At 36.5% G+C, this 13257-nt stretch overlaps 1 protein-coding gene across 1 annotated transcript in view; it reads right to left on the bottom strand.

The window, feature by feature from the left end:
* Window positions 1–13257, bottom strand: part of LOC101277958 (protein piccolo) — a 232628-nt gene that overhangs the window by 145028 nt on the left and 74343 nt on the right. Inside the window, exon 6 of the mRNA XM_049714695.1 lies at window positions 477–2664. Within this exon, the coding sequence (XP_049570652.1) occupies window positions 477–2664 (2188 nt within the window). The remainder of the gene's footprint in view (window positions 1–476; window positions 2665–13257) is intronic.

Here is a 13257-nt window from a genome sequence, read left to right as displayed (position 1 = left end):
ACACTGATCTCACAAAATGACATAATTTTCTATTACAGAGTCTAGCAGAATAGTACTTAATGGCTCAAAACCGTAATCATTTCACAAACTGAAAGAAACTAATAACTTTAAAAATGCCTTTTAAAAAAATAAAAGAAACATACAATGAAAATATTTCCAACTATAGATTTAAAGGATGACCATATTTTATTGACACAATTATTTGGTAATGGTTTTGGAAAAGTGGACACCAAACAAATCAAGCAAACAACCAAGAAACAACAGTAAAAGAATAAACTAAAAAGAAATAAAGAAGAGCATGCTACGAAATCTATACACAAGATAAAATTTCCATTTACAAGAAATAAAATAGAAGTAAACATGCAAAAGACGCACCAAGAAAAGTAGAATACGTCCTTGGAGTAGGAAAATTAAACATGCAGAAACACAAGAGTTTGAGTTTTGAGAGTAACAAGGTAGTTTGAGGCCCAATTTACCTTCACTGTCTGACATGGCATGTTGGAAGTCATCCATGATGAAAGCTATGTCACGATCGTAGCCTCGAGTCCGTGATTCTTCTCTCATGTGTTGTTGAACTTCAGGCAATGAGTGACTTGATCCAAACTGATCCCTGGTGTCTGCAGATATTGGTGGCAGGGGTCCAGCTGCAGCCCTGGCCATTCCCATTGGCTGGCCAACAGGACTGAGTGGACTTTCCTCTTCAGAATTCTGGGCCACAATTGGTATTCTTCCTCTACTCTGGCTAATCGGCAAACTGGTAGGCTTAGTTCTGCCAGAGGGTGATGCATGACTAAAGGAAACATCTAGAGCTTCCGCCTCTTGAGCTTTCAGTCTTAGAGAAGAGCTGGAAGAATCTCTTTTAATTGATAAATCAAGCCCATAGACAGAGGAAGGTCTGGAAGAAGGTCTGGACCTGCTGCCACTGCTGTATGGCTTATCTGCTTCATCCTGCAGAGCTGACCGTATGGTATTTCCTAATGTGCCCAGCCCTGTGCCAAGAGATGATCCCAAAAATTTGTGTTGGTCTGTAATGTTTTTTCTGAGGCCAAAAGTGATATCATCTTGAAGAAGCCTTGCCCTGGAAGAAATGCCACCAATAGATGAACTGCTAGAAGTCATATAGCTCGAATAATCAGGTTCAAGGTCTCTACTTTCTTGAATAGGTGAAAATTTGGACATTTTAGGGTCAATTAGTGATTTCTTATGCTTTGACTGCTTCTGATAAAGTATGGCTGCTGGTAGTTGTTTTGCTGCTTGTTTTTCAAGTGTGAGTCTACTAATGCTATACTTTTCAGATTTTGGAAAATGTCTATAGCTAGTATCGGCATGGTAATAATGGGAAAGACCAGCGAGGTGATCTAAGCTCTCTGCCCCTCTACGGAATTCTTGTTTAATCTGATGTTTCAGAAGCTTTAACTCATAAGGATCCTCCATCGGGTCTTCCTCTGCTTTCACATAACTATGCAATCTGGAAGAAGTCTGCAGAGGTGCTAGGAAATCTGTCACTTCTTGAGACCTACGTGTCTCAGTGGTTCGAAGGAGACGGTCTGTTTTTGACAGATCTTTTTCATGAAGGCTAAATGCAGTGCTTAAAGCGGCTGTTCCTTTTGTAATCTCTCCAATGTCATCAATTAAGACATAATTTCGTGGAGTATGATGGTCAATATCTGCATAGAAAGAATCTGCAGATATGCTTGATATTGGGCTGCTTGCCATGCTACTTCTTTCCTCCAATCCTATTCTCAAGTCTAAGCTGTTGTACTTACTACCAAGGTGGGAAACAGCATATGTATTATCAGTAGAAACAGGTGCTATCATCAGGGGTTGGTTGCGAATCACCTCATAGTTTGAAGTTATCTTGGGCTCCAAATATAGCGCAGTTTGCCGGGGCTTTTGTTGTATTACCATCATCTGTGATGGTAACTGATAAGCAGGTTGTGGTGTTGGTGTAGGTTGAGCTTGAGGTGTGAAGGACATTGTTGCCACAGCTTGGAAGGCTGGCTGAGTCTGATAAGGTGAAACTTCCTGATGGTACAGAGTCTGTTGCTGGAAGTGGGATTGTTGGGTGTATGGGGTGGGTGCTTGGGTAGGAAGAGCAGGGGAAGTGTATTGGTATTGGGTATAAGGACTTGTAGGAGGGACTAGCTGAGATTCTGTTTGGGTTTGTGGTGGTATAAACTGGCTGAACTCGGTTTGGGGAGCAGTCCTCGGTCGCTCTATGCCATGCTGACTCTCGATTCGGGCGGGTCTGGTGCTGCTGACCTCACTGTCGGACATGTAATCACGATCCTCAGCTACTCCCTGGAGGTAGGCTCTTTCTCTCTTTTCCCTCTCCTTTAACAATGCCTCTTTCCTCCTGTTAATCCCCATTTCCAGGTACCGTAACTTGGCATCAATCTCCTTCTCTTCCTCATCAAGTTCTGCTTGTTTCTTTCTAAGCTTTGCAGATTCCCTCTCCACAAGATCGAGCTCTCTGTCTATATCCTGGAGAATCTTGGCTCGTGCCATCGTGTTGGTTCTGCAGATCCTTCTCCTGGAAACTGTGCCCACAGTGCTGTATGTTGACTGAGTTCCTGTGGAGGTCTCCTCGGGAGGTGGGTTTGGCAGAGTTCTCTTCACTTTCTTCTGAGTGCCAGAGGGCGTCGTGGTTTGAGAACCTTTTGTCTGTAATTAAGTAAACAAAATACTTAACAAAATACTTTATCATCAACGAAAAAAAGTAAAACGTCAAAAAAAACATAATTTACATTTAAATAAAAGTGAGTTCATATATGTTTTAGCTATGAGTGCATAATAAAATTAAAATTCTACACATAATTTCAAGTATTAGTCACAAATGCAGTTAACTGAAAAATAAGTTTCCTCTTCTTGGTAAATTGATTATTATTACAACTTTGTAACATTAGAAGTGAGTTCTGAAATCAAGCACAGAGTACACTGCTAGGCAGGATTATATTTTAGTTAGACTCTCAGGAGAACTCTTAAAAACTCATTTTCCATCCTATTGAATATACATAGTATTACTTACTGAAGGTATGCCCAGAGCATTCGTGTTAACTATCTAAAGGTTAAGTTATATTTGTTGAAGATGCTCATTGTGCTGTTCAATTGTTTGCTTCTATCTTCCCATTCCTACTTTCACCCCCTGAAGTGACTGTAATTCCTATTCCAATCATGAAATGTTTTGAAATGAAATCCTCTCATTTGCTACTGTCTCTTTTTCCCCAAGAGTTATCTGAACCAATTTCCTATTTAATCTTTCAATATTTTTCTGACTATTTGAGTTTTCTATTTTCTTTCAATGCTACTATACTTTAGTAATTTCAGCTTCTTCTAAATGCTTTAGTAACTTCTACATGAAGCAAAAGGAAGTGACTACAAACAATTCAAAAACTCATTAAAATCTTTAAAAAAATCAGATAAAGTTTATCAGTGAGCTGTCAGATATTTTCAATTTTATTTGGTTAATTTGTCATAAACTTGCATTCTAAGAATCACTGGTCTTGAGAATCATACAATTTTAGAATATCAGAAGACATGAGAGATCATTTTGACTATAATTAAAATAAGCTGATATACTCAGTTACCCAACCATGTAGCAGCATATTCACAACTAGATCTCAGGCCTTCTGCCTTCTAGTTGCATATTCTTTACTTTTTTCTTCTTACTAATAATACAAAGACCTTAATTCTCCCCTTTTTCCCAATCACTAAAAATCGAGGACCCCAAAATAACAAAAAGTATATGGGAATTATGTCTAATTAATTATATCATATTTGTCCAAGACTCTGTTTTTTTTTTTTTTTTCAGTACGCGGGCCTCTCACTGTTGTGGCCTCTCCCACTGTGGAGCACAGGCTCTGGACGCGCAGGCTCAGCGACCATGGCTCACGGGCCCAGCTGCTCCGCGGCATGTGGGATCTTCGCGGACCGGGGCACGAACCCGTGTCCCCTGCATCGGCAGGCGGACTCTCAACCACTGCGCCACCAGGGAGGCCCAAGACCGTGAACTTTTATTGCCTTTTTACTACTCCCAAATTTGTTACCTTGGTGTTTTTTTAATCTCTTTTCTGTTATTTTTCTGCTCCATTTATCGACCTAATTGTTTAATAGAAATAATCAGAAGCAATATCCTAAAGGTCAATTGAGGTTTATGTGTATTTCTGAAATTTTAAATATCTGAATGCAAATTCACAATGAATAAATGTTGTGAGTTTGTAAAATATGGCAGAGTGATTTTGAAATCATAGCTTATTCATCCTCACAGAGAAATCTCAAGGGGAATTGGAACCACAAAAGCAGCTGTTTGGCATGTTATTTATTCTCTCTCACCCTCAATTATTTTCATTGTATTTAATACTCACAATCAAGTCATAGGGTTGTTATGAAGAGCAAATGAGAACTCTGTGTAAAATACTTAGTACTCATTGTAGGCATCCATTAAGTATTATTTCCTTATAAAATCCCCTTATTTCCACAGAAAACTGTGGAATTTGGTAAATTCATATTCCAAATATTTTTAAAAACTGTTTTTTAATAAATGAATGCACATGTTATTATGCTTAATATCAACTGACCATAATAAAATAGTAATAAAATTAAAATCTTACTACTTAATAATTTTCCAAAATACTAACAAATATATGTCTTCTGTTTTTAAAAAGTTTTTTCACAATAATCTTCTCAGTTCTCTGAATATAATGGAGGTCAATAGGAGGCTGAAATTAATGATTGTTTCTTTTCCTAGACTAGCATTTGGAAGATTTGGTATATGCATTAAGAGTTTTCAAATTTAAGATGTTCATGTGTACTACATGATTGTGGTTGTGAAATTGTTTGAGAAAGAGCGTTTAAGTGTATTACTTTGAAAGTGTAATGGCATTGCATAATATGAAGACATTTGAAAAGTCTTACTTTGAAAGTAAGAATTCTCCCTACCAAAGGAGGTTAAAAATGCGCACGAGGGCTTCCCTGGTGGCGCAGTGGTTGAGAGTCCGCCTGTCAATGCAGGGGACAAGGGTTCGTGCCCCGGACCGGGAAGATCCCACATGCCGCGGAGCGGCTGGGCCCGTGAGCCATGGGCGCTGAGCCTGCGCGTCTGGAGCCTGTGCTCCGCAACGGGAGAGGCCACAGCAGTGAGACGCCCGCGTACCGCAAACAAACAAACAAATAAACTATATGAACACTGGTTAGCATACTCCTTTAACTTTGTAAAGTTAGGATGGAGGATGAAGATGAAGCTGTAAGATAAACACAAGGCTGCAAGCTGGAAAATATGACTACACATCCTTCCTTGAAAAAGGACTAGAAGCAGAGTTTCACTCTCTGAAATGTCAATGAAAGCATTAATTCACCTTCCAGGGGTCTCTCTACCCCAACATCTACAGTTTCCAGTTTTGACACAAAATAGCAGTTGAATATAAAAATATTCAGCATTCTATCCTATACATTGTATCATTAATAATGTGCTCCCAAAACAGACCCGTTATTTACCACCATCCCACCCTTACCCCTACACACAGCTAAAACATTCCAAATGTTGAGTGCAAGGGCTCAGTAATTTCTATTGCTTTAAGATATACAAGAAAAATGAAAGACAACGGAGGAGTGACCTGTGAAAATGAAATTCTAAATGATACCACTCATGGAAAAATACTTTAAAAACTGATAAAACATCTAGAATCCACTAGGCATTGCAATAAGGCACAGTGCCTGGCACACACAAAATAAAGCCATCAAATTTCTTCAACTAGAGTACTGTGGAATAATTTCGTAACTATTTCCATGAATCAAACTCAAAACAAGCAGTATCATCATTGTTATGAAAATATCACCGAATCACTGAAAAAATATAAAGACCTTTATCAATAAACAGTCTTGAGTCTCTACAGCTATGGGAGAGAATTTACCATTTGTGAATGTACTTGAAATTGTTTTTTTTTAAGTAGTTCTTTAATTATTGTAATATTCTAGTAGCTAGAAAAAAGTGAGAAACTGAAACACAAGACGTTATTAGTCAGAAAATAAAAACAAAGTAAGAGAACATATTTAAAAGTTACACACAAGTTATTTTTCAAAGTCTAGTAGCAGAGGCAAAAATGTTCTCCAATTAATATTGTGAAAGCGGCACTCAATACTTAATCAGGCATCTTTAAGCTTTTCCTTGATGTGCCTCTTGCCCCAGTTTGTCTTGTTTGCTTGCTGAAAGTCACTGCTCTTGGGCTGGCAGCCAAGCAGAAAACTAGTTTCCACCTCACTGGACAGACGCATCAGAGATGTCAGTCTGTGCAACACATATTGCCTTCTATTTTCTGGAATGTCCCAAACAGATTACTTTCTTTTCTCCTAAAATCTGTATAAGGTATTTTAGAAAGCCCTCTTAGAAGTTTTTAAGGTGATCATTTTTTATACATATGTATGTGTATGTATTTCTCCCTCCTCCCTTCTACCTTCTATCCCTCCCATCCATCCATCTTTGTTATTTCTAGATTTTACATTTTCATTAGAAAAACACATTTCTGTGCAAGACTACAGATATATTTCTTCACTGGTGTGTGGCTTCATTCAAAATTACGTTTTCTTGATCATTTTCCTAAGAGAAAAGAAAATGCTTAAAGGTACTGATGACCTCCTTTTCCTTTTCCTTTTAATCTCCTAACATCCAGTTATTACTATGTTTAAAATCACTCTTTTTGTAGTTATTACTTCAAAAATTTATTGGGGCAGCAAAACGTATTTTGCCTATATGCTCTTAGCTAAGCAGAAACAAGGTTTGATAACCAGTGAGTATAAAGAGAAACAAAGAAGTAATTTAAAAGCACTGACTAACCTAAAGGCTATGAAAACATGATAGCGTAAGAATTAAAATCAGATCAGATCACTGGAAAATAAACACAGATACCTCCTATTTTCTCATTTCTATACGATTTAATTTTTACATAGTGCTGCTGGACTAGGAGACGGAATGCTATGAAGAACTATCTAACGTTGACTCCTTCTTCAAGGGCAAATCCATTTACAGTTCTAACATGCTACCACAAGATAACGACTACATCCCTTTACCAGAAAATGTGTTAATGGTTTATACGAGCAATCTGAATGGAAAATTAAAGTTAATAAAAATTTCCAAGAATTAACTTGAAAACTTACCCTAAAACATAAATGTATATTTAAAAAGTAAGATACATCTCTTCCACCTGCTTTTTTTCCCAGCATGCTGAATATTATAGTATCGCCTGCCTGTGACTTACTTCATTTTGAGAACAAATTATTGATCCACAAAGAGGGATTGTAGTGATTCCAACGCTTCCAAAAAATATCTCCTCATTTGCATTCCTCATTGACAATCTCTCATCAGAAAAAAAATAACTGTATTCAGAACAAAAATAACTGTATTTCAAATGCTGTAAAATGTAAATCTCTAATTATGCTACAGTTTTGTACATGGAGTATTAGAATGATGATTGATTACTATGTGATATGTTTTCCAGCACTTCAGATCATTAGCAATTTAAGGGATGATTCAATAACTACTTACCTAAAGCCATGAGAAACATCATGACCTTTTAATAGTGGCACACTCTTTACTAAATTATCTTGAGATAATAAAGATAATTTATGTTTAGACTCTTGAAATGCCTAACCACAAAATCACAGGAATCTCTATTATTGTTTTTTGTTCCTTTCTCATTGATTTATTATCCTCTGGCCTATAAAACCTTGGAACATGACATTAAAATACTTCCAAGCTGCTTTGACCTACATGAGTGCAGTAAATAAAAATAGTTATTTTTCATAAACCTAAATCACATGAATAGCTTCCCCCAAGTTAAATTAAACAACAAAATTTCCTTGGCAAGGACCATGGTCCTTCTTCCATATGAACTGGAGAACCATCTGGTTCTTTAGAAGACAGTGCTATTAAGAACTGGTAAAGGATGGCAATTAAATTAAGTGGCAAGAAATATTTTTTTTTTGGTCTTCTAAGATGATAAAGCTCATGCATGGACTTATGTAAATTCAACAATATTTTTTCTAAGTGTTATTTTAAGAGGTTAACTTTTCAATCCTTAATTCTATAAATTCAGTTACATGAGAACAGAGGTATACTTTGATGGGTGATTAGATGATTTTCTAAATGGATGATTAATGAAACCTGAGCTTATTGACTGCAGTGCATTTGAGTGAGCACTTACAGGCATCAGCTCATGCCATAAATGGAAGAACTGGTTGAAAGCGCCACAGAGAAGCTTATTCTAAACAAAATAACGTTGTTTTATTAGAAACATTACTATCATTTTAATACCTATGACACACTGAAGAAATTCATGCACATTTATTAATGTCAAAAGGAGAAATGTCATGATGTTGGGTCTTTCGTGAAGTATCCTGAAACTCTCTACAACTAGCGCTTATTAGTACTTTAAACAGTGATTTCAGCTCGACCTTCTAAAAAGTAAATGACTAACCCATAAAAGTAGCCTCTATGCCCGGAGACTGAGCTCTGTGATTAGGGCTGAGTTTTATCAGAAAAAACACTGGAGACTTGTCTTGTCCCTGTCATGTTAAAATATACTACTCAACAGGTCAAAAATTAAAATGTGGTCCAACTTATTAAGAGTGATTTACTTATGTAGTTAAAATGGTTTATCCGTGAGCCCAAACAATTTTCATATATATCTTTTTCATTCAGTTGAGGAAGGAGGAGGAGAGAGGATGAGTATAATCACTTTTAGCTTCAACTCTTCTAATGTTACTGTTTACTCCCTCATAGGGGTTATTTACTGTTCTTCACAAAGTTAAGCTTTTATTTGTCATCTTATAAAATTTTTTCAACGAAAATAAATAGAGATAGCAGTTCTATAATTTAGCTTAAAGATTTCTTATATTGTGCTCAACCATCGCTTTTCTCTACTGTTTTAATTTGAATCTCTAGCAAACTGTCCTTAAGGAGAAAAAAAATAGATAAAAATTCCCTTTGTTGTTTAAAGCTTTAGACTAAGTTACCTCAGTTTATTTAGCCAGTTCATTTCAGGCTCAATTTACCTCACTATACTTGTTCTGGTGCTTTCCTAATTCAAACTCTACACATAAGTCAAGATACAGAAGAGGACCAAAAAGAAAATCCTGTTAAATAGAAGAAATTCATTTGCTACAAATGGAATTAATGTTGGGTGGGTATGGAGGTGCAAAGAACACTGACCTGGACTTCAGATTTCTCATCTTTAAAATATGTAATAAAATAAATATAAAACCTACAGAAAAGAAATGGTTTGGATCTTTACCAAGCAACTGAATTTGAAACTATTTTATTAGTTATATAAGGCTATAAAAGTATTAACTAGCTTATGTATAGATGTATATGTATAGGCATATATGTCTATTACAAACATGTATTTTTATGTTGAACATAGTGATAAGAAAAAGTAAAGCAACTAGTGGAATACATTTTGATGCCACTATGTACAATATACCTCAAAACTTTTCCAAATTTTTATATCACAATCATTTTAGTTGCTTGTTATTTTATTTCAGTAATAGCACATGTGGCAGATTATAGAATCCTACATAAGTAGTAATTTAAAAAAACATGAACAGGGCTTCCCTGGTGGCGCAGTGGTTGGGAGTTCGCCTGCCGATGCAGGGGACACGGGTTCGTGCCCTGGTCCGGGAAGATCCCACATGCCGCAGAGCGGCTGGGCCCGTGAGCCAGGTCCGCTGAGCCTGCGCTCCGCAACGGGGGAGGCCACAACAGTGAGAGGCCCGCGTATCGCAAAAAAAAACCAAAAAAAAACAAAACATAAACAAATATACAAAAGTGCATGTCTGTTTGTTGGGACGAGATGTATTTTCGAGAATATGTAGGTAGCTTTATGTAGAGTCAGTTTTAAACTGCACAACTGTTCGAAACAGGTAGTGTACTAAATTAAGAATATTATGATAAAATACTTAGGAAGCTAATAACTGTTAAATGATGCTCAGTGTTTTTAAACTGGGTCAGTAATAATCAATGCTCTATTAATTCAGAACTCCCCCGTGTTAAACTAGTATTTCCTAATATTTAGGGTTACATTTTCAGCAAAGGTCTTTCACTGAACATTAGGAACATACATCTGTTTCTTATAATTATGTTTATTGGCATAGTTTGAAATGTTGACGTTGAGAAAAAATAACACAAATAATCTGATTTTTTTCCCCTTCAGTCTGAAAAGGTTTGCTTTGAAATTAATCCTTAGATACTGATTACAATGAAATAGCAAAGGTTACCTACTGAACACTAGATTGATGAGATCAATTTAAAAATTTTCTGGTTTTCACTGACATTTGTCTACATGTATACATTCAATCTGATTTTTATCAGACCCTAATAATAATGACCATAAATTATTATTTTACTGCCATTTATTTTGAAAAACACTTTAACATACTATTTCCTATTTTATAATATAATAGTATAATAATATATAATAATATCCAAGATTTTAATCATAAAGAAGAAATATGATAAGTGTACTAGCAATGAAGAGGGTGTAAAAGCTATAGAAAAAAATGAGGCCTCAGCTATTTAGAAAGCCAGTCTTTAATATATGAATACTTTTTCTCTCATATATGTAAATACTACCATTATAAAACAGCTTATTTCGTCAAAGTCAGTTTTAATAGACTGGTTTCTTATGTTGCTTTCCAAAGACAGTAATGAAAAACAATCCCTAAAAAATATTATTCTTCAAATCACACTTGGTTATCATGGTCATTATTTCTTAAATCTGTATATTCTGACAGAAATAAAATTGACAGAAATAAAATTTCTCAATTTAGGTTATGGAAATTACTCTCAGAAATAGACATTAAAGGGTTCTAAAAATCTTAAAAATAGCTATCAAAACAGCAATCAGTGAAGCAAAACACATTCTTGTAAAAATCAGCTCATGAATACCATCTGCTTTGCAATAGGATCCTGGCTTAAACTCTAGAACAAAAATATTTTAATAAGGAGTTTGTCTATTACTAAAAAAGCTCTAAAATTGTTCAACAAGTCTAAGGGTAGGAAAAACAGTTTTAACACTTGGCAGTTTATGTAATTTTAAGACCAGACAGAGGTGACAACATTTTAAATGTAGCTTTTTTTAGTGCACAAAAGTGGCATGTATCATTATTGATAAATTGTGCTATTTCTTTTTTTTATTTTTTTTATTTTTTATTTTTTTTGGCTGTGTTGGGTCTTTGCTTCTGTGCAAGGGCTTTCTCCAGTTGTGGCGAGTGGGGGCCACTCTTCATCGCAGTGCGTGGGCCTCTCACTGTCACGGCCTCTCCTGTTGTGGAGCACAGGCTCCAGACGCTCAGGCTCAGTAGTTGTGGCTCACGGGCTTAGTTGCTCCGCGGCATGTGGGATCTTCCCAGACCAGGGCTCAAACCCATGTCCCCTGCATTGGCAGGCAGATTCTTAACCACTGCGCCACCAGGGAAGCCCCCTGTGCTATTTCTTTTGATAGAAAAAAAATCATTGCTTTTTTTTTGAAGACAGATAAATCTTGGAATGATAAATCTAGTTCCAAACAAATCCTTTGAATTTACACTGCTATTTCTTCCAATGGCTATGACATTCTCTCCTGATTTTGTAGAGAACATGCTACATTAACCTCCTTTTTTTTTTTTATAACATTTTAACAATTTATTTGAGCAAAAATCCACTTGAGTCAGGCGGCATCCAATCTAGCAGATAGAAAGAAGCTCTGAAGAGCTGTACAAAATGAGTTTTACAGGTAGAGGTGAGTGGGAACAAGGAAGTTATACTTCGCAAAAAGAGTGAGTTTAACCTCCTTTCTTGACGTTCGTGATCATCTGGGGTCATGATGTAAACAGTTTCATTGTGTGAAAGAAAGAAAAAGAGCATGAGGAACACGTTTTGGTGCTCTGGTTTATGAAAGTTTCATAGGTGTGATGCTCGAGGTAATCCACAGACACACACAAAAATACTGGACTGAAATAAATTTGAGAAAGCGCATTGTCATCCGTTCAGCAAAAGAAGAAAAACACAGGGGAAAGCAGAAGGAAAAACTGTAACCCTGAACTACACAAGAAGTGTCGTACGGATAATGAATAAGATTTTATTTGTTTTGCTTTGTTTCTATTTTTTTTTTTTTTTTTTTTTGTGGTACGCGGGCCTCTCACTGTTGTGGCCCCTCCCGTTGCAGAGCACAGGCTCCGGACCCGCAGGCTCAGCGGCCATGGCTCACGGGCCCAGCCGCTCCGCGGCATGTGGGATCCTCCCGGACCGGGGCACGAACCCGTGTCCCCTGCATCGGCAGGCAGACTTTCAACCACTGCGCCACCAGGGAAGCCCTGTTTCTATTTTTTGTTTTAGGTGGGAGCAAGGAATTGGTGAATTACCCCCAAATTAAAAGCAGTTTGGCGGATAAAGCGGTCTGTTCACTAATTCATCAAATTAATTTACTGCTATAGAGAACCTACTGTGAACCAGGCATTGTTCTGGGCACTGGGGATATAGCAGTGAATATAATTAACAAAAATGCTCACCCGTAAATTCTGGTTGGGGAAGAAAGACAATACATGAAATTATAAAGGAACAGACATAGTACTTTTGATAATAATATGTGATATGGAGAAAAATCAAGAAAGGCATAAGGATAGAGTGTTAGAAAGGTGGGTGGTTTTCATTTGGTCAGTCAGTAAAGGCCTTATTACCTAAAAGAATAACTTTAAAATGGTTATAAAGAAAAGGAATCTAAAATTTCTAGAGAAGCACCATTATATACTTCATAGACCATGAAAGGTACACAGTTACTAGGAGATTTGAAATTTTTTTCTACTAACCCATAAGGTAAAGCTCTTTAATGACAGTCAGAAAATTTCTGCTGAGGAAATACAGAAACTGCCAAATGTACCCCCCACCCCCCACCGTGAGGAAAGGGAATTAACAGGATATCTACAATTGCCAGACTTAGTGATGGGAAGGTAGTGTTACTTTCATTCAATCATTACAGATGATTTGATCACTCTCCACTAGTGTCCACTCATTTTTCATTATGTGACTTCCATAAAACATCTTAATTGAAGAAGTCCACTGATGAAAGTTAGAAAAAAATCTGTGTGCATACCATTTCTTCATTACAAAACTTATTCCTTTCTGTGTTTTTACTAAATCATGATGAAAATACATTATTTTCAAGTGGTATCTAAGTAGCAAGCTCAGTCCCATGGGAAGGAATACATTCTAAATTTACTTTAGTTGTATCT

This window comes from Orcinus orca, chromosome 9 (genome assembly GCF_937001465.1).
Source record: "Orcinus orca chromosome 9, mOrcOrc1.1, whole genome shotgun sequence".
NCBI classification, from domain to species: domain Eukaryota; kingdom Metazoa; phylum Chordata; class Mammalia; order Artiodactyla; family Delphinidae; genus Orcinus; species Orcinus orca.
The sequence above is the reverse complement of the archived record's forward strand: the minus strand, read 5'-3'. Positions and strand labels throughout refer to the sequence as shown.